Here is a 26762-nt window from a genome sequence, read left to right on the forward strand (position 1 = left end):
CGCATAGCCTCCCTCATTTCCCACCCACATACAAGTCACAACAACACGTGGCGAGCCCATAATAAGTCTCTTCATATGCGTCCTTAAATTTTATCTGTACTACGAATCCGCATATTCGTGGCCCAAACATTTTTAAAACAGAGTTACAATGACATTCAGCAAGGAACCATACAAAAGAGAGGTTTTAGGCAGTAAGCTTAAATAATTCTTTCCCGTAATGACGACAGAGAGACCCCTGTTCGCAGCTGCATCTACCGGTAGAATTAGCACAACCCTCAACCTGCGCGCGGAGCACTATCGGCACGCTGCGTTACCATAATCTCATGCGGTATCATTACAATTTTATTGTACGTATAGTTATTTGTGTTTTGTTGTTAAATTAATCTACCAATACACTTTTTTTTCCCCTTGGCACTACAGCCCCAGTGGGCCTAGGCCTACCTCCATGAACTTCTCCGTTCACTTCGGTTTTTCTAGATCTTACACATTCGGTAGGACTCTTTGGGCGGGTGATCAGCTCATCGCAAGGCCTCTACCTGTACACAAACAGAAAAACGCACACACACAAACTAAACATCCATGTCCTGAGTGAGATTCGAACCCACGATCCCGGTTTCCAAGCGAGCGAAGACAATACATGCCTTAGACCGCTCGGCTACCGTGACCGGCCAATTCAGCTCCATTACCGACGTTAAACACATATTTCTTTGTAAAGATCTGTAAGCAGTCGTAGCCTGACGGCAACTTATAAACCAATGCAGGTTAAACAGGGTACACAAGTCACGTGCGTCACAAGAGTAGTATGAGGCAAGCAGGGTTCTTTGTAGCTGGACGTGACACAGTTCGCAACTAGATGACCTAGTTTTGCGTGCGTAAACCTGACAAAACCGGTTGCAGGAGACGTAAAGACCCAGACCATATCTCCGGAACTACAAAACAAATTTCCATAAAATTTAACGTCAGGGAGTAGATATAAGCTAGACTAATGAATAATTTACATATTTATATAGTCAAAATTTATTGGTTCTCTCAGAAAAGGGTAACGCAGAAACACTTGTATATTAAAATTTTATAGACGTAATTAAGTTCTGATACGTTTATTTGAAGCAGTTTCGGATATGATGGAATTCAATAAAGAATAGTTTAAAATATTTTCTAAATCTGTATCATATTCCGAGCAATTACATTTTCACTACTCGCGCGGTAACGTAATTGATTGAGCCACTATGCTAATCCTTTCAGCCGCACTATGGCCCTGGGATCGACTCAGCCTCTAACAGAAATGAGTACCAGGAATCTTCCTAGGGAGTAAAGGGCGGCCGGCACGTAAGCCTGGCAACCTTATCGCAATATATGAGCCGATTGTCTAAAAAAATGTGGGAGCCTCGACGTCTCACAGCCCTATGGGCCTTCATGCCCTGTTGCATGGATAGTTAGCTCGTAATAAAAATGTAATGAAACAATCCAGAGTAGTACATTAATATATTCAAAGCATGCAATATTTCAGGTAATTAATTCTTCTGTTTTCAGCGCCGATGTTTAACTGCAAAGATTAAAAACCTCGAATGAGACTGGAAGATTAATATATTAGATAAGATTTGTAAAGAGGCAGTCATAGCCAATTTTAAGGTCCTATCCCGACATTTCCGTGAAAAGATAACCACCAATAAATGCAGCCACGACAGCCAATGACGCGGTCACGGTTTCAAGAAATGGTACACCCAGAACACGTGTGACCATTCACAAATCCGCTGGGGACAGCGATCCAGGAAATGCCTCTCAGCATTCATTTACTAGCCTGCAGGACTTTCTCCCATTGTCATCATAGACTATAGCCATCATTTATTTCATTGAAACAAGAGCTAAGATTACAGGCTGCTTCTTGTGTTTCCTTTCATTTAGAAACAATTGCAATCACTTAGGAAATTGGTGCGAAAATGACGTATCTCCATGTATCTTCTTCCAAATAAACCCCTCTTCTGTTCGCCTGCCCATCACACTGTTTCAAGTTCGTGAAAATTCGGTATGAAAGTCATGCCATTTGAACTCTGTCCACCTCAGTCCTTCTCATTTCGTTGACAATAACAATATCAACATGGTTGCCATGTTTTCCATTTTGAACGCAGCGTCGCTGTTCAGTTGTTCGTAGTAAGAAATAGATTTCCGGTTCCGAAATGTTAATGGTGCCGAGTAAATTACAGAGGAATTATAACAATGATACTTAAATCCGTATCCTTCCAAACAATATGGGAATAAAAAAGAATACAGCAAGCTAATGGTGAATTCCTTTAACACGTTTCGTGAATTTGTAAGGACGTAAAAATTTAATAATAACTTATGAAAGTTTATACTGAAACTGCAGTAATCTTGTGACACAAAAAGCATGAACATGAGAGTCAGGAGAGAAAGGAGGAGGAAATGGAGAATATGAAGTAGAAACAGAATAAAATGGAGGAGAAGAAAAGTAGGATAAAGAAGAGAAGACTGGGGAAGAGGAGGATACTGAAGGGAAAATTTTAAGAAAATTGGATGGAAAATAAATTAGAAAAACCAGGAGAAGGGGGCGACAGGAAATGGGAGAAAGTAATATGAAGAAAAAGAAAATGAAAATATGGATTTTAAAGATCCGAGATGAGGAGAAATGAAACAAAAGATTGAGTCAGATAATCAGAAAATCGATTTTCTTTTATCGCCTTTATATCTCTTAACTTCTGTCTGGATGGTTTAAATAAAAACTTCACGTATAATCTCTGGAGTTACTGCGACTAAAGTTTGTGTAACTACGCCCGTCTTGCACCAAGCAAGAAATGAGTAAAAACGTCCGGAACGTGATCGGCCTCTGCAGCAAGAGAAGAGGTTACAGTGATAGTCGCCTCAGGCTGAAGACAATAGCAATATTAATTTCCATATCAATACTACAAAGTTAACACTTACACTTTCTCCCTTCGTCTGAATAGTAAGAACGGAAATGTGCACTCTAGTGTACAGTATAAATATGTGCTTAAGATTTGAGGTTTTCACGGCGGTGACTATGAAGAATGCCGTCTTCTGGGATGTGGCACCGTGTGGATCTTGTGTAAACCTACGTTTCGGAGGAAATTATCGCCTCTATCTTCAGAGTAGAAAAATCCGCGAGCGATGAACCGGCTTCAGCAGGTGGCTACAGACCTCCGAAATGTCGGTGCATAGTCTGCGGCTACCTGCTCAAGCTGGTTCCTCGCTAGCGGATTTTTCTAATCTGAAGATGGAGGTTCCTCCAAAACGTCGGTTCGCACAAGATCTACAAGGCGCCTCATCACAGGAGACGGCATTTTTTATAATTATATATATGCAAATTATAGGAAAGAGAATCAAATAAGGCTTATTTTTCTGTGCTGTGGAGTTCTCAATCACGATGAGTTTTTGCTTTAAATTTTAGGTTAGATTTTAACGTCTTGTAATTTGAGGATTATAGAAGACTGAACCTATGGAACATACCCCTTCTTGAGATGCTGATATTCCGTTGTGGAACCGGAAAGTTTACTATCCAGATCAAAGGGTCCGCCACAAAGCCCCATCCGGAGTACCTTGAATGAAGTCACATCCTCATATTCCATTTCTTTAAGAAATGTTTCCGTGTTATCGTCTCATCTGCATCTAGATCTCACAAATGATCCTTCAAGATTTCCGGACAAAATTATGAAAGCATTTCTCGTTTCCCCTTGCGAGATATATGTCTATACCATCACGTCCTTATTTTTATGGCCCTAATAATATTTGGTAACATGAAGGTAAAGTTATCGCTGTGCTTAATTAATTAAGCACCATGCCATGAAGACGTATGGGGAATTGAGGTATAGGTCCACCATTCTTGACCTCGGCACTAGCTGCAGGTGAGTGGTCAGCTTCACGCCCCTGGCTCTTTACTCGCGGGGAAACATCCCCCAGTTCCCACTGTATAGGAGGCTGGGTGAGCCCAAGAGCCGGTCGGGACGCTTTGAAGAACAGAAAAATCTTGGTTTGGTTAGGACTAGAAGTCAAAGTCAAAGTCAACCCCGCGTGGAGGCGGGGTCGAATACCTCCACCGTGACCCTGTGAGTCGTAGGAGGCGACGAAAAGGGAAGTCTCAAATCTGAGACAGTAAAATATGGTCGCGAGTCCCAAGGGACATAATTATACCATTGTATACTAATATATACAGGGTGTCCCAGGAGGAATGGACCAAACTTCGGGAGGGTGTTCCTTATGTTAAAGTATGCCGATATATATGTATATATATAATTTCCGTATATATATAATTTCCGGTGAAATTATGGTTTTACACTGTATTTTAGTCTTTATACTTGTAGAGAGAAGATAAGAATAATTCTTAGCTACATGACAACAAGTACCTAATCATTCCAACCGCATTATGGCCCTGGGGTGGACTCAGTCTCTAACAGAAATGAGTACCAGGAATCTTCCTGTGGGATGAAGGGCGACCGGCGCGTAAGGCTGACAACCTTGCCGCCATCTGTGAGGCGATTATATAGATAATGTGGGACCCTCAACGTCTCACAAGCCAATGGCCCTCCATGGCCTGTTACAGGGATAGCTTGACCTTTATTATAAGAACATGAATTCCCTGAATTCGACATGGTCAGACTCTTAACCCTTCGTCCTTCTCGAATACTTGGACTTGTCACATTCTCTGAGGATTTGTCAGCCCTGTTTAGGCTCTGTGTTACAGTTCTGGCCTACTTTCTGATATGTTACAACACACCGGTAGGCCTACTGACCAAATTAAATTCGTTCAACAACGTTAGTGCTGATTCTGACAGGAAACTGTATCAGAATTCATAGAGTAGTTCCGGATATGACGCATTAGCGTTGACGGGAAGGGATCCTTGTCCTGTCTCCTCATTACAGTTTCATGTAATGGCTTTCGTGGCAGGAACACAACCAAATGTTTCCTCAGCCAATCCTAGGCTTATGTTCTAATGTCAGGTTCATCACTTTCGTTACGTAACGATTGTTGGTGTATCTTCTACTGTGGCGCTTTTATGAGCCATCATTATATCCTCTCCAATCATCATTAACTCCTTCTTTATCATCAACACTCTGGCAACAGAGATAAAGTTAAATGTAACTAATGCCTTCTTCTGTAGACTTGTCTCCACGATATTAGATACGTACTTGGCCGCATGTAGAATCTGCCAGCGACAAGCAGTTTACTTACAGTTAGCTCACCATAGCGGTAAATTCCTCCATAATAAAAACAACAGTCGCTAATAGAATTTAAGACGAACTTTGTTGATATAAAGACCACTCTTTGTCTCGCTTGTTTCACTATTTCACATAAAGCAATTATTCGTGGTTTCTTCTAATCTCTTTCCTCTCCTAGTCTCGTTTCACTGTTCCTTTCCAAATAATGGTACAGGCACGTTCATGCCATTGTCATTTCTGTGTATGTGATGCGTTAATGTTTTTCTTAGCCAATGAATTTTGTATGAATGTCGCACCATTGTAGACTATCCTACATTTCTACTTCATAAATCCCTGCCATCAATAAGAACAACATGACTACCGTGCGAAATTATGAAGTTGTCCCAATAGAAGCGCCATTTAATACACGATCCTGAAACTGTGTGTTGTTTTATATCTTTGAAAATTTTAGAATTGTTAAGGTCATTTCGACGTTGAGTTTCCTACAAGGACCCTCCGCCATAAAAACTGTTAAAACTAAACAGAAACCACTTACGGTGGGCGGCAGGGCTACTAACACGATATTGTTACCTGAAAGGACACTTCAAAATGTGATTAACCAACAATCTCTTTCCTGAAAGGTCTATAGAAAAAGATGAATCAGCCATGCATATCCCACGTGACTGTGAGACTGTAGATTACGTAAGATTTCGTCATAGAACCATGTGACTACCAAGACGCCCCTTAAATAAGTTACTACAATTCGTACGAAGTGTAATAAGATTGTTGATGAGCTAAACAGGGAGGGGGTGGTGGGTGGGAAATGCACAATAGATCTCTGACGGTCACGGTGCAAGGACCGGCCAAGTACCACTCCCCATACATTCACTCTCATTGGGTGTAAAACAACACAAAATCTGTTTTAGCATATTTTGCTGAACGCAAATAGTTAACCCAAGATAGTACTCCTCATTCGGACGTGAAATGGACGCGCACTGTGCAGGAGCCAATGAGGACAGCGTGATCACGTGTGGGTGAACCTGAACTGATATCTCACAAGTCATTGCCTACATCCCTCTTGACAACGCCGTTGCGTGCGGTTTCTAGAGACGTAAGTTATGGAACGTAAACGCATATGGAAGAGGTTATTGTTGTCAATGCGCATGTCCTAACCGAACCCACTTAACGTAACGTCTGTTCGTATCGGGTTCAACCTAACCCATATTTCACACGGAATTCGTAAAAACGCCTAACCAAAAATATCTACAAATTCTTGAAATAATTGTATATTGCTGCATAATAAAAGAAGGCATATGCAGAAAAACGGATAATCAGAAGTTAGGTTCCATTTAAAAAAGAAAGCCCAGAAGCGGCTTGGTTCGCCTGTGTTGTTTCAGCGGCCCTCACCTGCAGAAACAGTCTAAACAGAGTTGCCCCTTGCCGCCACGAAGGGGTGTAAATGAAGCAATGCGTGGGCGGACAGATCGGGTCCGTCTCTCGATTCCACGGATCCGTCGTTCACTTCTATGTCTACCGGTCTCGTTAAAAGTTCCGTTAAAAGTTCTACTGCTCTTTGTTCATCGGTCAGTCTTCTTAGGGGCCCTGCCATTCCTACGAGTTCACGAATACCACGAATCTTTCCCGTTTCTCTGTCTGTCTTCGGGCCTTTACTCTTCTTACCAGTCGGCGGAACACACGGATCTATCTTGTTCATCAGTATGTCCTCAGGTCTCTACCATTCTTACCAGTTCGCGGATCCCACGGATCTATCTTGATCACCAGTATGTCTTTAGGTCTTTACCATTCTTACCAGTTCGTGGATCCCACGGATCTATCTTGTTCATCAGTATGTCTTCAGGTCTCTACCATTCTTACCAGTCCTCTGATCCCACGGATCTATCTTGTTCATCAGTATGTCTTCAGGTCTTTACCATTCTTACCAGTCCTCTGATCCCACGGATCTCTCTTGTTCATCAGTATGTCTTCAGGTCTTTACCATTCTTACCAGTCCTCTGATCCCACGGATCTATCTTGTTCATCAGTATGTCTTCAGGTCTCTACCATTCTTACCAGCCCGCGGAACACAAGGATCTATCTTGTTTACCAGTATGTCTTCAGGTCTCTACCATTCTTACCAGTCCTCGGATCCCACGGATATGTCTTCGGGTCTTTACTCTTCTTACCAGTTCACGGATCCCATATATCTGTTTCTTTAACCAATAGGTCTTCGCGTCTATACCATTCTTACCAGTCCATGGATCCCACGAATTTTACTCGTTCACGTGTCAGGGACTACCATTCCCACCAGTCCACGGATTTCAAGTTTCTGTCTATTTTTCCAGCTCCCAGTTAATCAACAGATCTTGTGTCGTTAACACGCCGGTATTGTTTATCAGCTTCAGGATTAAGTAACAATCCTGACCTTGACAGTCTAAATCATGTACGACTCTACTCTTAAATTTATGTTACATAGAAAAGATTAATAGATTATAATCATATCGGTGTAAATTTTGCATATACCCCTGCGTTTGTATAAGTAATAATAAAAATAATAATGACATTTAAATAACCTAATCTGTAATGACATGAAAACCTGGGCCCGCATAGAATGAATGGGTCACCAGCGGGACCTGTAATGAATGAACCAGATCTGTCTTCTCATCTCTAGCAAGAAAACCGAGCGATGCCGTCGGAGATTTGGAAGGACAGAATTTCAGACAGACAGCCTTGTCTTCCTTGCTGGGTCTGTTGGATGCGAAGAACGCATAATGTTGTCAGGTTGAGCAGACGCTATCTTGTGCTACATTAACGCACAGTTACAGCACAATGGAAATTCTGTCCCAGTTCAGCGTCTGCACTACTTTCTGTCGCGAATGAGGCTCTATCTCACTCAAGGCTGGGACAGTGAACCGCTGTCGGCAGCAAACACGAAAATCGTGTGAGACGGCACCTACTGTTGGCCCAGCTTCATTACGTGGACTCTTATTGCATCACGTCCTCACACATTATTATATATAATTACGGCTTCCAGATGTGGAAGGTAACTGTGAATATACTTAATAAGCAGTAGCGGATTGCTGACAAGGGGTTATCCTCCAGCTTGAGGGTTAAGCGTGGGGCTACAACTCCTTACAGTAAAATGTAAGCTTGTTAACAAATGTTACGAAGGCCTCGGACTTCGACGGATTCTTTGGATAAACAACCTAAGGCCAGGTATAATTAGAATGATCAAGTCAAGGACGATCAAATGGGCAGGGAATGTAGCACGAATGGGGGAGAAGAGGAATGTGTATATGATATTGAATAAATGAATGTATGAGGGTTAGGCCTTCTCGGCCCTTGCACCGCGACCTACAGTGGTCTATTGTGCTTTGTATATATGATATTGGTAGGAAAGCCAGAATGAAAGAGACCCCTAGGAAGACCAAGACGTAGGTGAGCACATAATATTAAAATGGGTCTTAGAAAGGTAGGCTGAAGTGGTGAGGACTGAATTGATCTGGCTCACGATAGGAACTAGTGTTGGGCTCTTGTGAACACGGTAATGAACCTTCGGGTTCCATAAGATGTTGGGAAATTCTTGAGTAGCTGAACAACTGGCGGCTCCTCAAGAAGGGCTTCGCTTCATGGAGTTAGTTATTTACTTTATGAGAATGGTGTTCAATCTTGCGGGATTCAAGGGTCGAGAAAGTAGGAGTGAATTTTTTTATGAACGTGCCCAGAGCCATCTTCACGCATTGGATGTAACCAGCGGCTAAGCGACTTGGAATACCGGAAACCGCGCTGCTGAAAATACGCGTGTCTACGTGCGGTATTATTACAGACACCTGCCATATAAACCCGAACCCAAGGCGAACCCCTGCCTTTCAAACGAAAAACCCAGAAAGCAACATTTTTTGACAGAAAGGAACATGTCAGTTCTGAGGTCTGTAAAAAAAAAAAAAAGTAGATATTGAAGTTCTCACAGCTGTGGTTATGAAGAGTTCTGTCATCTGGCATATAACACAGTGTAGGCAACTGAAAGTCAAAGGACGTTTCGTAAGATCATGTCGCCTCCATTTTCAGGGTTGAAGATTGAGCAACCAGAGCTCTGCTTGCTACCTGTTTCCCGCTGGGTTGTTGCTTAATATATTTTTCTGCCCTGAAGATGGAGGCGACATATTCTTCTGAAACGTCGCGTGACTTTCAACGGACTACACAGCGTTATATCCCAGACGATAGACATCTTCAAAAGTAAAGAAGTTCGTATTTACCGTTAAACCCCAGAAAATAAGGAGACCAGTCTTTTCTAAGAAGCAATATCTGGTAAAAAAAATCTCTTTTTTTCGGGCTAATGCAATCACTTGTTTCGTGATTCAAAGATCTGTCGAGTGTGAGATGGTTGCAAGTGAACATTGGTTATTCATATATCCCGAATAATTTCTTGGAAAGCAAAATGGAATTAAATAAAATAACAAACGACGTCCGGAACTGAAGATAGAGGCAGTATGACCCAGAATACCATAATATGAATCGTCATCACCATAAAAGCCTTAAATCTCTCGAATCCATATTGTCAATGGTGTGAGGCTTTCTTCATGGCACTGTTAGTATCTCAGGTTATGTAGCGTGGAATGGTAGGGCTATCTGTGAATAATGAACTGAAAAGAATTTGGAAGGAAGCGATTTTGATCTAGCAGCGGGTACTATTCCGGAAATTTCATGAAGGGATTGAAGAAAACCATGAAAACCTCAGTCAGTGTAGCCGGTTTCAGAGCCGAGGTCTCAATATGATTCCCCATGAGTAAAAATCTAAAGCCTTACCGCTACATTAACCTGCTGCGTGTGAAAATTCTTTGAATTTTATCTCAACTATTCATTTTGTACAGATGAACGATATGAAATAAACCCGAAACCTCAAGTAGCGACGACTGAACACTACCGCATCACGGACCACGGTACACCAGATGTGTACCATCACAAGTCCAGAACGGTTGCGTCTCTTAAGGTCAATTTAACGGAATTTGCGCAACAAATTACACCTAGGTGCAACCTTAATTTTCAATGACTTGCGACCGGAATTACTGATGTGTTTTCTATTGTATAAGTGAGGCGACTTGCGCATTAAGTGTGCTACAGATGGTGTTCGGCGCAAGAAAGTCCATAAAATTAAAGCACAATGGAGAGATCGTGGTCACTTTGTACACCCCACACTTCTTTCTATTCTTTCATGTTTTCTTTACATTTCTACCATCGTCAACAACACCGCCATGGCGACGGCGTGAATGCTCTTGGTCGCAATTGCTCTAGAGCAGTGATTCTCTAAGTGGGCTGTACAGCCCCCTGGAGGCTGCTGTGGGAATACCTAGAGGGTCGCCGAAGTTTGGGCCATGTTGTTAGCTCATTTACGATGGAACTGACTAGACCAGACATCGGGAAACTAGTATCACTTCATCAGGCCCATCTATCGCATTAAGTATGTACTAACAGTGAAACAGTTACTAAGTGTGATTTCTTGTTTTATTGTTATTACCTTCCTTAGTGGGTTGTGCAAACTGCTGTTCTAAACAGTGTTTTTATAGGGTAGTTCAGAGGGAACTGTGGATGAGTTTATGGCCCGAATGCGTATGTTCGGGAACCACGGCACTAAAGTCTTTTCCTTGTGCCACAGCTGGAGTCATTGGACGCGCGGGAGCTGAACAACACTCGACACGCGGGTATCGAAGTCGTGTTCTTCAACCGGGTGCCCAAGGTGGGCAGCCAGACCTTCATGGAGCTCTTGAGGAGACTATCCATGAAGAATATATTCGGTTTCCATCGTGATCACATCCAGAGAGTCGAGACTATTCGCCTGGCGCCTAGCGACCAGGTTAGTGAGCTGTAGGCTGGCTGACTAGCCAACCGACCGTGTGATTAGATGACTGAAAATGGCGGACTGACTCGTTACACAATCGATTAAATGATCGACTGGAAACTAATTGACATAGTGACAGACTGAGTAAGGAGGTAGGTAAATAATTATCTTAGAAGCTAAATAACTAATTGAATGACATATTAATAACTAATGTACTAGTATACTGATGTTTATTATCACAGAACAGTCAATTACAACACAAGTGGATCTTCATATTAAATATCTCTGCGGTCTATTCAACACTTAAACTATACAGCGTTTTATAAGAATTGTTGAAATACATACAGGAGACTTAATATGCGTTGTTAAGCAGAATAGATCACTGTAGGTCCCGGTGCAAGGGCCGAGAAGGCCCACCCCTTGTACATCCATTCATTCATTTGTAACGTAGAATGTTATTTTATAAGTAGCACTGTTTTATGAGAATTTTTAAAACGTTAAAATTATGTACAATCGTGAGTAATAACCTGGGTTATTTGCTTTTGTATTACCATGCATGTGCCCTTGAGAATGACATTGTGAGTGTGGAAACATATCGAGGCAATCATTAATTTAATCTGATTTCAAGAACTTATGGTGTAATACTCTTAGACTCTACTGTGATAATAAACGACGATATGAATTACAACGGCGTACATTATAACAAAACTAATATGCTAATTAAGTAACTACAACGCAACTAATGGCCAAAAAGCAAGCAAACTAACAAACTAACCCACCAACCCACTCACTGCATCATGAAGTTCCATTGCCTTATTACAACAGCTCTTCAATGTTTCGTCTCTGCGTCCGCTTAAATCAGTTCACATTTTCGTGCCCTAGTTTAAGATCTATTTTAATATTATCCCCTCATCTGTGCTCACATTGGTAAATGGCCTCATGCTGTTTTCTTTTTTATGTGTGAGCCTTCTTCACTTAATCACCTGCTATTTCCGTTTTATTGGCAGCTGAACCTCGCGACCCACGTCATCAGCTACAAACCGCCTGCCGTGTATGTTAAACACGTGTGTTTCACCAACTTCACACAGTAAGTATTACCGCCACTGCGCAAGTACAATATGAAGAGCCAGTAGACATGCAAAATTTTCGCCATCTTCAGAAGTGTCAATAGACTTTCGATTACGGCGCAGTTGTCAATGCATACGTAGGAGCCGTGCACACAACAGTGACTTGACAAAATTAAAGCAGACATATACTATACCTCTACATGGTCCGATCTCGATACATCATAAGATGGTTTAAAAATAATTAGGTTTTTTTTTCCCTTGGCACTACAGCCCCAGTGGGCCTAGGCCTACCTCCATGAACCTCTCCGTTCACTTCGGTTTTTCTAGATCTTACACAATCGGTAGGACTCCTTGGGCGGGTGATCAGCTCGTCTCAAGGCCTCTACCTGTACACAAATACAGAAAAACGCACACACACAAACTAAATATCCATGCCCTTAGTGGGATTCGAACATACGATCCCGGATCCAAAGCGAACGAAGACAGTACATGCCTTAGACCGCTCGGCTACCGTGACCGGTAATTAGGTATTTTTTTTTCCTTGGCACTACAGCCCCAGTGGGCCTAGGCTTACTTCCATGAACTTCTCCGTTCACTTCGGTTTTTCTAGATCTTACACATTCTGTAGGACTCCTTGGGCGGGTGATCAGCTCGTCGCAAGACCTCTACCTGTACACAAACACAGAAAAACGCACACACACAAACTAAACATCCATGCCCTGAGTGGGATTCGAACCCACGATCCCGGCTTCCGAGCGAGCAAAGACAGTGCACGCCTTAGACCGCTCGGCCACCGTGACCGGCCAGTTAGGTACTTACAGTCACTTAATTTCAAATTAATATCGAAGAAATTAATATCTATAAAATGCATCGATTTATTTCGAATCCACCTAATGATATTTTTATTTAGGCCGAAACATGTAGTGGTGTAGTATAACCACAACAAATTAACCCTGACAGAGTTGCCTGTTTTGGTTTTATTGTCAAGTCACGGTTGTGTGGAAGGCCAGTATATACCGTGATTCTTTAAAAAGAGGACGAAAAGAATGAAAAAAGAGAAGTATTTTCGCATATTCATCTTCGCCTTTCCTTCAGCAGTTGGCCTATACAATACAGGAACACAGGCAAATTAAAAACTCCATAAACTCTCGGTCACTAGCCGATATAAAATTTTCATTAGAAGAGCAAGAAATAAATTTGGTGTTTCTATTGTGTACTGTAACGCGTATAGTAAGAAGTGAAGCTATCATTGTGAGAGGCCGGGGAGGCCCTTGAGACTGTGAGACGCCGAGGCTCTCACATTTTCTTTAGACAATCGACTCACAGATAGCGGTGTGTTTGTCAGCCTTACGCGCCGGCGAGTAGAATAAGTTAAGGATATGACTAGCACAAATTCATTACGTGAAATTAACTTCTGTTTACATGTGAAAATGATTATTTCGTTTATATACAATTAAATTATCATTTGGGTGCTGAAATTATTCCATATAAGATCATGAGCTCTGTTCTTCACAAGGACGCAGTCATGACACTAGCCAGAGCAAACCTAATTTCTCTGTTAATAGTCCTCCAGTGCAATGTATTCTGTAGTCTTTATGATTATGATTATTATNTACAGCTACAACAAATACAATCACAACTACAATTAAATAAATTAATATTAAAAAAAAATTAGTATACTATACACTAAAGAGTAACAGTCATGAAATAGGTAATGTCATGATCTGATGCACCCACATTTCGCCATGACCTTCACTTCATTCCACTTCACTACACTTACGCACCCTTCATATCCTCACCACACTTCACTTCACTGCATTTCTGGATGGTTTCTCTCACACCTTCACGTCGCCTTTTTCTTGAAGAGCCACGAATAGTTAGCTCTAGCTATTGGCAGATGGTGACACAGGGCTCTTCCACGTATATTCTAAAACACCAAATACATCCAGACCAGTAGAGGCATTGATACTAAGCAAGCCGGCGTGGAAATGAACCAATGACCCGCGCTCACATATCAGATATTTGAAGTGACGCCATTTTTTGCACCAGGTACGGATTGCCAGAGCCTATTTACGTAAATCTGGTACGTGACCCTGTCGAGAGGGTCATATCCTGGTACTACTATGTTCGGGCGCCCTGGTACTACGTGGAACGGAAACAGGCCTTCCCAGATATCCCACTGCCAGACCCTTACTGGCTGAAGAAGGTGAGTTCATTCCTTGAATAGCTTATATGTCATCTGAACTCTTAAAGTATGGTCAGCATTAAGAAGGTAAAACAGGTCTTGTTGGCCTTATTGCTCCCAATGGCATGCCAAAAGAAGAGAAAACATTTCCTTCTCTCTTTTCCGACATTGAGCTGCAATGTAGTTGCATCTCTCCCTTAAGGACATACGTAAAACAATTCACAGTTTAGATCTATTCAATAAGTCAAAAAGTTTACAATAAAATAGAAAAAACTCTGTGGCTTTAGTCCGCAAGCGAACTATACTGACCGAGCGCCCGCCGCTTGCCGGCGAAGTTAGTGCCAACTTTAGCTGATAGAGGGTGTCACGTGGTCAGCGCAACGAATCCCTATGGCCGTTAATTTCGGTTTTCTAGACCGGAAAGATTTACAATAACTTTAATAAAAATTTTTTCCTCATTATAAGAATTATTTCGCTGAACGTGAAGTAAGGTAAACCGTTGGGGCGAGTTGAAGTATAGCTCTACCATTGTTACTTAATCTTGGCGCTAGGTGGAGGTGAGTGATTAGCTCCACGCTTCTTCCACTTTAGCCCCGCGCAAAGAGTCCGCGGTGCCCATTGGACACGAGGCTGCGTGGGCCTCAGATCCGGTCTGGACGCTGTGGAGGAAAAATAATCTCTTTCCCCTGCCGGGAATTGAACCTCAGTTTCTCTGTCGTCCAGTAGGTATCTCGTTTTTTACCGGTACTGGACGTAACTCCATCCAACGTGAATGCCACGTGAAGTCCCATGGTGCTCGTGGTCAGTGTAGGGTGATCCATGAATTAGCTGAGACGCTAACCAATTGTTGCCAGTAAAACCGGATGGAATCTTACCCATTAGGACGCAGAAACCCAGGCCCATTTGTTTTACACACGAGTTGCTCTGTCGCATTGCATGAGTCATGTCACAGCGCGTGCCTTTACAGCAGGGGTCTCCAAACTTTTCGAACGGCGGGCCACATTAGGTAATTCAGCACTTTCAACGGGCCGGATAAAATGAGAAATTAATAACTCTAGGTATATAAGTTTTATTGAAAGCACAGAATTTCATAAACTAAATACAAAGTACGTGAGAATAAATTATCGTATATTAATGACAACAGACAGTAGCAGAAAATGCTCATATTTTCATCACAAATTATAATAAAACAATTAATGTGAATGTTGGAACTCTTTTTGCATTCTTAAAATCTGATTAAATTGAGGTTCAAAGTTTGAAACACTAAGCACAAGTAGCGACTTTAAATGTTCATCGGATAAATTTGCCCTGTATTTCGACTTGATGTAGTTAATCTGGGAAAAAGTTTGTTCACACAGATATGTCGTCCCAAAAATGGAGATAAATTTACAAGCAAATTTATTTAAATTTGAAAATTGCTCAGAGTTCAGAAATTTATAAAATTCGATCAAATTTCTTTCCCTGTATTTGTCTTTAATATGATAATTTTCCTGAAGTTCAATAATTTCCATTTGAATTTGACTTGGGACATCTGCAGCATCACAGTCAAACGGATTTTGAAACAATCTAATTTCCTGAGCACTGGAATCCAAATCAGGAATTCGCTTCCGAAATTGTTCCTTCAAATCTGAAATGACTAAATTTGCAAACGAGGAAGGTAATTCTGCTTCACCCTTTTTATGCAACTCTGCACAGTATAGCATATGAACAAAGTTACAATTTTTCACTTGGCTTTCCAGGAGTATGAAATTTGCTCTGAATGCCTTGGTAAGTGCAAATAAATCATAAACTAAGTTATTTTCACCCTGCAACTTTAAATTCAAATGGTTCATATAGTTCACCAGATCAGCAAAAAATGTTAATTTCCAAAGCCACTCGGTATCTAATAAAAGTGGTCCGTGATGGTTTTTCTCGGTAAAAAATATATCAATTTCATTCCTGAGCTGAAAGAAGCGCGAAATAACCTTCCCACAGCTAAGCCAGCGAACTGCAGCATAATATGTCAGGTCAGTAAGCTCGGAATCACATTTACCAGTACTCGTTGGAAAATTAGTTCAATTGGCGCATTTCAGCACAATTCTTTCGCGGGCCGGATAAAATCACATCGCGGGCCGCATATGGCCCGCGGGCCGTAGTTTGGAGACCCTAGCTTTACAGCATTCGACTCTAATCGGTTAGTGTGCCAGGAGCGCTAAGACAGTAAACAGGGGTGTGTTACTAATTTCTCCGTATTTACGTTGTCGCGTGGAGGTACGGTGTCTCTCTGTCACGAGGACTACAGCTGCGCGAGTTCTCGGAAACTCGACTCGGCACCAACTGAAATACTGTTACTCGTAAGAAATTATTAAAATACCGTATTGAGATGCATTCTGGAAGTCAAGTAAGTTGTATCTAAACTTACAACAATAATTACAAACCATTGTGACTAAGTAGCGCTCCCTGACAGCACGAACCACACATTCAAGGCTGAAGTAAGTTTAAATCCTACCCCAGGCGATGATAAATGCCGTCTTCCCTTCTTCATTACATACAGATAGACTTTATGGAAACCTGTCCACAGTTAATAACAGAAATGGCTCAGATATTGTGACAAAACATTCGTGTACTAATTCTTAAAATAGTATTTATATTGCTATATAATGATGTTTAGATTTCTTCCAATTAATGGAATATATACGAAACAAAGATCAGCAACAATTGATTTCCAGTTATCTAAAAGAAAGAAAAATGTTTATAAAATATGCTGTTCCTACAATCGGGCGCCCTAGTGGCCGTTTTGTTCTCCTGTTCTCTCGCACCGACCCTGAGTGCATTACTAATCTCGGCATTAGACAGTCATCAGTTGTCAGTTTCACGTTTACCTCTGGAGAATAAGAGTCAGTATCTATTGAAAACGGTGCTGGATAGACCCCAGAGTCATTTTGGATTAGGTGTTGAAGAGATAAGCTGTTGCTTCTGTCAATACCGCTGTCAGTATTGTTACTTACTGACTTACTTCTGAACTATTACTTGGCGATAATTCATAAAAGGTAAACGGTAAAACTGCCGGTCACGGTAGCCGAGCGGTCTAAGGCATGCATTGTCTTCGCTCGCTCGGAAGCCGGGATCGTGGGTTCGAATCCCACTCAGGACATGGATGTTTACTTTGTGTGTGTGCGTTTTTCTGTGTTTGTGTACAGGTAGAGGCCTTGTGACGAGCTGATCACCCGCCCAAGGAGTCCTGCCAAATGTGTAAGATCTAGAAAAACCGAAGTGAACGGAGAAGTTCATGGAGGTAAGCCTAGGCCTACTGGGGCTGTAGTGCCAAGGAAAAATACGGTAAAACTATCCCTGTAACAGGCCGTGGAGGTCCATAGGGTTGTGAGACGTCGAGACTCCCACATTTTCTAGACAATTGGGTCGTAGATGACACCCTTTACCTCCAGGAAGATTCTTGGTACTCATTTCCGTTAGAGACTGAGTCCACCACATGGCCATAATGCGGCTGTAAGCATTATGTCAATTGAAAAATCTAATGACCTCATTGTGAATCAAACCCGCAACCTTCCGGCTTGTAGCATAGTGCCTCAAATACTACCTTAACAAGACTAGTGAAGAAAAATATTACATAAATACAACAAATTAAAAACAAATAATGTTAGAAGAACAAGTCACTCAAAAAGTGATATATGCATATTTGTCGTCTGTTGCAGGACTTCGAGACGTGTGTGCTACAAGGGGACCGCGAGTGCAGATATTTGGAAGGGGAGTCACACGAGGGAATCGGAGATCATCGCCGACAGTCCCTTTTCTTCTGCGGCCACAGTGAATTTTGCACGTACGTAAAATAACAAGGAACCAGGACACCTCGCGATCCTGTTCAATTACCAATTATGTCATGTTCTGGATTAACGTCAAGAAACCTGAACTTACATCTCGTGTACAGGTCTCTGTTCCTCTGACACACATTCGGATGCTTGCCTTCTGGTTAATTAGTCGCCTACTTGAAAAAAAAAAGATGGCGACGCTTCACCTTAACAACGCGTTTCCAGCTGCACGTGTTACGTAACGGCGAGTGGCAAAGACGACTAAATGAAGAACCGGGAAGTATGTGACACGAAGTGGTTATGGTATATTTTCGGAGATATCTCAACATTTTCCAGGAGTGACTTGGGAGAACTGCGAAAATTACTATATCAGGTGGACCAAGACTCGAACTTCGTAATACGAAGTAGAAGTGCTAAGAACTGAAATGGGAGTTTTCGTGGAAAATATTAATTAATAATATTTACCGGTTTTGCACAAGCCTTGACCTTGTATTTCATTAAATATACATCACAACGAAAAGTCTTCAAATGAGTGTTTTAGATCTTAATAAGGCCGATCACAGTAGCCGTACGATTTAAGACATGTTATATCTTCGGCCAATCGAACAATGGGATCATGGGTTCGATTCCCATTTGAAGTGTGGATGTATATCTAGGTTCTTACTGTGTTCGTGCAGTATCTGTCAGTCTGCGAAGGGCTGGACCCTGTCCAAGAAATCTCACCTTCGTTCAGTATTTCAAAATTAAATTCTGAACTGGAACAGGCCAAAGGTCCTAACCCACAGAAACTGGAGAAGAGTAAGATTTTAGATATGTATTTCATGTTGTGCACCATTTCTGTACAGTGACAATTTTTGGAAGATAATCGAGGTTACGGATGGGGGAGACCCCCTCCAGTTTTGGAGGGAAGCTGTGAATATACTGACTAAGAAGTCGCGGACAGCCGACAAGGGGTGGCCCTCCAGCTTGGGGGCTGGGCGTGGGGCTAACAACTCCTCACCTTAAAAATTCATTATGTTACGAAAATGAACACAAAGCCTCGGACCTGGGCGGATTCCTTGGATAAACGACATAAGCTAATGAAAATAGATATGAGATTTGGCACTTGGAGTGTACGAAGTTTGTATAGGGCAGGTTCGCTCGGGGCAGTGGCAGAAGAAATCTTAAAATATAAGTTACATTTAGCGGGAGTAGAGGAGGTCAAATGGGACGGAGGTGGCATCTCACCAGCAGGAGACTACATTTTTCTATGGAAAGGGGAATGAAAATCATGAATTAGGTACAGGTTTTTTCATACATAAGAGAATCGTATCAGCAGTTAAGAGGGTAGAATTCGTTAGTGGTAGGATATCATATATAATACTAAAAGGTCGCTGGTGTGATATCATTGTTATGAATGTTCACGCCCCAACAGAAGATAAAACTGATGACATAAAGGACAGGTTCTATGAAGAACTAGAACAGGTATTTGATAAATTCCCTAAGTACCCTATGAAAATATTGTTAGGGGATATCAGTGCCAAAGTAGGGAGGGAAGACATTTCCAAACTAACAACTGGGAGTGAGAGTTTGCATGAAATTACTAATAACAATGGAGTTACTGTTGTAAACTTTGCCACATCAAAAAAATCTTACTGTCAAAAGTACAATGTTCCCACATCGTAACATCCATAAATTTACTTGGACATCTCCTGATGGGAAGATACACAATCAAATGGACCATATTTTGATATACAGGAGACGGCACTTTTTGAGGTTGAAAGTGCTATTGCAAAATTGAAACGGTATAAATCGCCAGATAGTGATCAGTTTCTGGCAGTACTTATTCAAGCAGGAGGCGAAATATTATGTTCTAAGATCCACAATCTAATTACTTCTATTTGGCATAAGGAAAAATTGCCTGATCAGTGGAAGGAGTTTATTATTGTACCAGTTCACAAGAAGGGTGATAAAACTGACTGTAGTAATTATCGGGGGATATCACTGCTATCAACTTCATATAAAATTTTGTTCAATATTCTTCTTTCAAAGTTAAATTCATATATAGATGAAATTATTGGGGATCATCAGTGTGGGTTTCGACATAACAGATCAGATCTTTTGCATTCGTCAGATATTGGAGAAAAATGGGAGTACGATGAGACAGCACATCAGCTATTCATAGACTTCAAGAAAGCCTATGATTCAGTTAGGAGGGAAGTATTGTATAATATTCTGATAGAGTTTTGGATACCCATGAAACTAATTAGGCTGATTAAAATGTGTTTAAACGAAACGTATAGTAAAGTCCGTGTAGGGAAACATTTGTCTGATAAATTTCCTATCCAGAATGGTCTAAAACAAGGAGATGCTTTATCGCAGCTCCTTTTCAACTTTGCCTTAGAATATGCAATTAGGAAGGTCCAGGGAAACCAGGTGGGACTGAAATTAAACGGGACACATCAGCTGTTGGTCTACGCCGATGATGTGAATCTACTGGGTGATAATGTAGATACCATAAAAAAACACATAAACTTTAACTGACGCAAGTGAAGAGTTTGGTCTAGAAGTGAACACAGAGAAAACTTAAGTATATGTTACTGTATCGTCACCAAAATGCAGGGCAGAATCATAACATAAAGACAGGAAAGAGATGTTTTGAAAATGTGGCACAGTTCAGATATTTGGGAACAACGATAACAGATCGAAACCTAACTCAGGAAGAAATTAAAGAGGCGATTGAACTCGGGTAATGCTTGCTACTTTTCTGTACAGAACCTTTTGTCTCCTCGTCTGTTGTCCAAAAACATAAATTTAGAATATACAAAACTATAATTTTGCCTGTGGTTCTCTATGGGTGTGAAACTTGGTCTCTGTCATTATGGGAGGAACATAGGAGTACACTGAGGGTGTTTGAGAACAGGGTGTTTAGGAGAATATTTGGACCGAAGAGAGATGAAGCGACAGGAGGTCGGAGAAAACTGCATAATGAGGAGCTTCATAACTTGTACTCTTCTCCAAGTAAAATTAGAATGATCAAGCCAAGGAGGATGAGGTGGGCAGGTCATGTATCACGAATGGGGGAGACGAGGAATGCGTATAGGATATTGGTGGGAAAGCCAGAAGGAAAGAGACCACAGTGAAGACCAATGTGTAGGTGGGTGGACAATGGACCTTAGAGAGATAGGATGGGATGGTATGGATTGGATAGATCTGGCTCAGGATAGGGACCGGTGGAGGGCTCTTGTGAACACGGTGATGTACCTTCGGGTTCCATAAAATGCTGGGAAATTCTTGAGTAGCTGCAGAATTGGCGGCTCCTCCAGAAGGGCTCAGCTCCATGAGTAAGTAAGTAAGTAAGTTGCACTGGATCGATGCCGGTAAAATCGAATACTGCTGACAACACTTTGTGATCGTAATACACTGAGCAATTCCAGACGTGAAACACAGGGAAGAACGGACGGACAGACACAGCCTCCTCCTGAAGTGTGAACTGTATGTACTTTGTGCAAAATAAAGTCTGTTTATTGGTATTAGCATGATAGAAATTATGCTGCGTCATTATAAGACAACACAGAAGCAATGGCTGAAATGAAAATAACACAGTGGCCCAGTCTTTCTCGAGCAGTTCATAGTTATTCAGCTGACTGTGAAATTCCTGTCGTTACGTAACAACAAGGTTCGTTGCCGTGAGGAAATAAACCTTTCCGTGAATACAGTCTATAGCTGCTTTTAAAGTTACCCTTCCAAGTCGTCTAACTGCTTCACGACCTTTCTCTCGTATGTACGTATTCAGCTACCAATATTTAATTTTTATAAATATAGGAATAGCTAAGTCGGTTTTGTGATCACGCTACGGACTGGATCATCGAGGAATTTTGGTTCTATTCTCGGTGGGGGCCAAGAGGTTTTTCTCTCCTCCACAGCGCCAGGACCAGCTTGGGGCCCTCCCAGCCTCATAACCGTTGAGTGCAGTGGGCTGTGTACTGGGGTGTGAAGCTAATAATTTGCCTGCATCCAGTGCGAGAATAGGAATGCGTGGAAATATAGGTCTTTATGTTGTGGTATTTAATTAATTATAGCGATATCTTCACATTTCCTTGTAGTCTAAATACGTGTATGTCGGGATATTTGCTGGACATCCGGGTTGTATGCCTTGTTCAGACACGTAGTTTACACAGTTCAGAATGGCGTTCGGTCTGAAACAGACTCCTATCCAAACTCAATCCCTATGAATGAACAATGTTCCCACAATGTTACATCCATAAATTTACTTGGACATCTCCTGATGGGAAGATACANGGTGGTAAGAGCGTGAAGCTCGACAATCACTATTATTTTGTTCAGAGTTTAAAAATGCATTCGTGAGGATAATTGAGGAGCTATTTCAAGGAAATAGCGGCTACGGTCTAGAAAACCGAGATTAACGACAGTGGGGATTCGTTGCGCTGACCACTTGACACCATCTTTCCGCTAAAGTTGGCACTAACTTCGGCGGCAAGCGGCGGTTGCTCGTTCGGTATAATTTGCTTGCGGACTACAGGCCACGGAGTTTGTTTTGTTTGTTTATGGGACTCAGCAACCCACTTCTCCAATCACAGCATCTTTAGACATCTTTAATAGGCAGTAGTTTGATAAGTTATAATAATGTAGTTTCGTGGTAGCATGCTCGCCAGTAACTACAAATTAAACGAGACGGATGGGCACTGCCCAGGCAATTTTTGTATAAAAATTTTTCTTTTCCAAAATAAGAAAAAATACGCATTAAACTGCACGGTATCATAACCCAGAAGAGTAAAATCTAAATTTTCAGCTTCACCTTCAATTAAACTTGCATGCATTTATAAACTATATTTGTAACAAAGGAGTATGTTTCTTGTTTCCAGGCCTTTCAACACGTTGGGTGCCCTTCAGAGGGCCAAAAAAGCCGTAGAGCGCCATTATGCCGTGGTCGGAGTGTTAGAGGACCTCAACTCTACCCTTACTGTGCTTGAAAACTACATTCCTCTCTTCTTCAAAGGAGCCACACAAGTTTACTGGGGTACGTAGGTGATTCCGGCACTCTCAAATGTCTCTTGTAGCCAGAACTGCGAGCCTGGTCTAGCAGAATCCTTCATTTCTTTCTAAGAGTCAGAACACTGAGAGATGTCCATGGCCTCGACTTTCACGCATTCACAGTGAGGAGATCTGAGGGAGGGAAAGTTTCCACCGACACTTCAAACAGTAAAACTACTATTCGTGATAAAAATGTACGGCCTTCCTTTCCTCATATCTACTGAGCCTCTATTCCTTCTTATCTTGCATAAACGTGACAGGTTCGTAACTGTTTTTAGCCTACTTTCCTTATTTTGAGAAAATGAAGGTAGGCGTATGGGATTTCCATGTTGTCTGTGTGTCTGTGTATCCCCTCCTATCAACTCTTGCATGGCTAAACAAATCTTTATGAAATTTGGCACAACTATCATGGCACCTGATCTCATCTCAATGGCGTACTTCATAAATTCCTTCCATTAGTCTGTGTTTCTGTATATGTATCCCTCCTATCGTTCCTAAGCAACGGCTCGGTAAAATCCCACTAATGTCGCTAGGCAACGGCTGTGTAAAGACATCACCGCGGCATAAAATACACACGCAATAATAGAAGAATTGTTGGACGCGTCGTTTTCTATGAGGTTGATGTCGTATCAAGGAAAGCAGACGATTAGTTCTTCCCAGAACTTGTTGCTAATATATAGATATAGCTGGAATATTGGGTTTTCATAAGACGTGAATGTAATCACGCAAGGAACATAAATTTAACTTCGAAATTTTTCTGGATATTGAATTCATTGCTTTGTAGAACTTTTGGCCGCTAGAGACTTAATTAGCACATTAAGCACATAAAACGGAACAAAACTAATCAACTGTGCACACATTTTAAGGCACTAATAAAAACCCAAAATTCAGTGCATTAAGTCGGGCCACCGCAGAATTTCGCGAGGATTTGGCCTCGCTATGCAGATGATTTTGGAGTGATACTTGCTGACATAACTTTCACACCAATTTTGTTGTTTCAAACAGACGAGGTAGATCGGTTCACAAGAATCAACAGGAATCTGTTCAAGCCACCGGTAAGCGAAGAAGTGAAAGACATTGTAAGGCAAAACTTCACACGGGAAGTGGAGTTCTATCAGTTCTGTCGGCAGCGCCTCCACCGGCAACTCTTGGCATTACGACTGCCAGCTACACACACCGGGGAATGAGTTCTGTCTGTAGTAGCACAGAGTAAAGTACTTTCTTCCTAGGTGGCAGCATCGCCGGTTGGAGATACGAAACAAGATCGGGGCAAATTGACTTTACTTCGTGGAAGCAATGTTATTACACCAATCTTCACGTCGCATCAGAGTTTGTTTTCTGGTAAACATGACTAAAATACTATGTACTCGTAAGCAAGCCCAAATAAGAGTTACAGTATCTTGCCCTGCAATTAACCTCAACAATAATCTTGAACATGTTGACTTCGTCTCCAATTATGCTATAATAAGAAAAGATGCACAAACACTCTTTTGACGTAAAGACTTAATGGCCAACAAAGCCCACAAAGATGAGCATCGGATCTACTAAACCCTATCATTAAATGTTTTAAACGGAAGGGCTTTTGTGCATTATTCAAACAAACAAACAAACAAAAAATAGGCCCAAGGACTTAAAGCCAATTTTCCAGCAATATTCATAACACGTTCTTAATATTAATGTAGAAAGGATAGTGCAAGCATGAAGAATATTTGACTTCAACACTTCTGCTTCTTACCTTGGGCACAGAACTCTCCTGGTAGTACATGTTTACTAAACAGCCTGGCAGGTTCCCTGTACTCCTTGCCATAAAAGCACCAGAATATACAAATGAAGTCTTACATGGTGAAAATATGTCAATTCAAGCACTAAAAATCCATTCCCATGGATATATATTAAAACTGCAACAAATGCTATAAATATGTGGATTCACATTATTATCCAGCTACTGTTGATTTATAAATCAACACTAAATTGATTACACCTTTCTGGAGCTACAACCTTTACTGTTCTAAAATAGTATATGATTAGTGCGGTCATAGACCCTCAACAGCTGCATAATTTGATAACAGAAGTCAACAGACAAATTCATGTTCCACTTCCATGACAATTCATTAGAGATGTTGTAAGAATTACAAGTCTATTTTCATATAATTTATTGTAACACAGTAATGAAGCATATTACAATGCTTCTGAATAATATATGAATTTTCACCCAAGTGCATCATCAAATAATGTCAAGTCTCCATAATACATATATCAATACACAATTACAGATTGTATCTGTAAGCTATGGCTGCATGTCTCAGTGCTGAATATGTGATTTTTACGATTAGGAGAGAGTATTTCACAGTATTATTCAAATAATATAGGTGTGTGTAGCTGAAAACTTCAAACTGCAGATTTAAACTTATCTGTATGTGATACTGAGATGGAAATCTTGAAGAAGAGGAGGGAGAAAGAATACTGAACATATAAAAAGCAACATACCTCCATCCCTACTCACTTTTTATGGCCCAGATAGCATCATACACTTCTTACACGAAATGTTTCTTGTGATATGTGTGTGGGAAGAGCAAATTAATTTCTTGGTCTTCATTTATGACTATGTGAATGTTTCTTGCATCTTGCCAGTCTGCCTCTGTCTGTTTCCATATGACACAATGCAACCATTACATAAGTAGCGAGTCACCAGGTGGTACAACAATTCCAACATTGTTCAGGATAAACATATTGAATTCAATATGTGAAACCAAAGAATGAAAACTTTACTTTCTTTTTCAAGAATTTTGTAATTTAAAGAATATACTGCTCTTTATATTTTGTTCCCATTTCCAAGTTTGGTCTTCCACTGGCCATTTGTCCTGTGCAGTTATAACTCCGCACTATATTCAGTCATCATTCTATTTTCAGCTTACAGATCCCAAGAGTATCATGCATTCCAGTATTTACTTTTTTGTTCAACTGTATTTATCCAGCTAAGGGCCTTAAATTTCTGTTTCCTTCCTTTTACTTAAATTTTTGTTTATCATCCCATATTTATCTCACACTCCCATACTTTACCATTGGTTCATTAACACTGTGTACAATTTCAAACACATTTTCTTAGTCACAGAAATAATTTAATTAATCTGTAAATTATTTTACATGGATAGCTCGTTTTTCTCCTTCAACAATTAAGTATCTTCAGGCCTGTATCAATCTCAAAATCCTCTTTCTAGTGCCCCATTGGTCTTCTTCTTTCTCTTCAGTGACCCCCTCTCCACCCATATATAAATATTTCTACCTCCTTCTATATGCATATGCTCATATTTCAGTGTTTCTTCTATGGTACAAGCTTGTGTTTATGTCGTGCTAACAGCCATAAAGTTCTTTGCTGAATTCCAAGAACAGAGTATTCAACTGCATGTGCTGGTATTCTTCTGGGGGACTTCAAATTTATGATTGGAGCTTATATGTGCACATGATTCAGAAATTTGAGCATGGACTAGCCACACATGTAGGTAACAGCTCACTTTCAAGCTAAATAATTTGTAATCACTGAAGAAGATCAGATACTGATTCAGTGGAAATTTCCATATTCCTATGTTACCAATGTCTATGTTTCTATGGAAACCATGGATAACATGCACAGGTATCTCAGTACTATTGTCTACCTTAATGAGAAGTTTGTATAT

General features: G+C 41.1%; 2 protein-coding genes across 4 annotated transcripts in view; one reads left to right on the top strand and one right to left on the bottom strand.

Annotated features, from left to right (window-relative positions):
- Positions 1–24915, bottom strand: part of LOC111869108 — a 93173-nt gene extending 68258 nt beyond the window's left edge. For all 3 annotated transcript variants that reach the window (XM_033753288.1, XM_033753290.1, XM_033753289.1), the window contains exon 1: positions 24824–24915. In XM_033753288.1, the coding sequence (XP_033609179.1) occupies positions 24824–24895 (72 nt within the window). In that variant the 5' untranslated portion in view covers positions 24896–24915. The remainder of the gene's footprint in view (positions 1–24823) is intronic.
- Positions 1–26762, top strand: part of LOC111869106 (heparan sulfate 2-O-sulfotransferase pipe) — an 80912-nt gene extending 54150 nt beyond the window's left edge. The window contains exons 4-9 of the mRNA XM_023860332.2: positions 10814–11011; positions 12004–12083; positions 14113–14269; positions 17941–18065; positions 22920–23074; positions 24094–26762. Of these exons, the coding sequence (XP_023716100.1) occupies positions 10814–11011; positions 12004–12083; positions 14113–14269; positions 17941–18065; positions 22920–23074; positions 24094–24275 (897 nt within the window). The 3' untranslated portion in view covers positions 24276–26762. The remainder of the gene's footprint in view (positions 1–10813; positions 11012–12003; positions 12084–14112; positions 14270–17940; positions 18066–22919; positions 23075–24093) is intronic.

The sequence above is a fragment of the Cryptotermes secundus genome, unplaced genomic scaffold, assembly GCF_002891405.2.
Source record: "Cryptotermes secundus unplaced genomic scaffold, Csec_1.0 scaffold546, whole genome shotgun sequence".
In the NCBI taxonomy this organism is placed as follows: Eukaryota; Metazoa; Arthropoda; class Insecta; order Blattodea; family Kalotermitidae; genus Cryptotermes; species Cryptotermes secundus.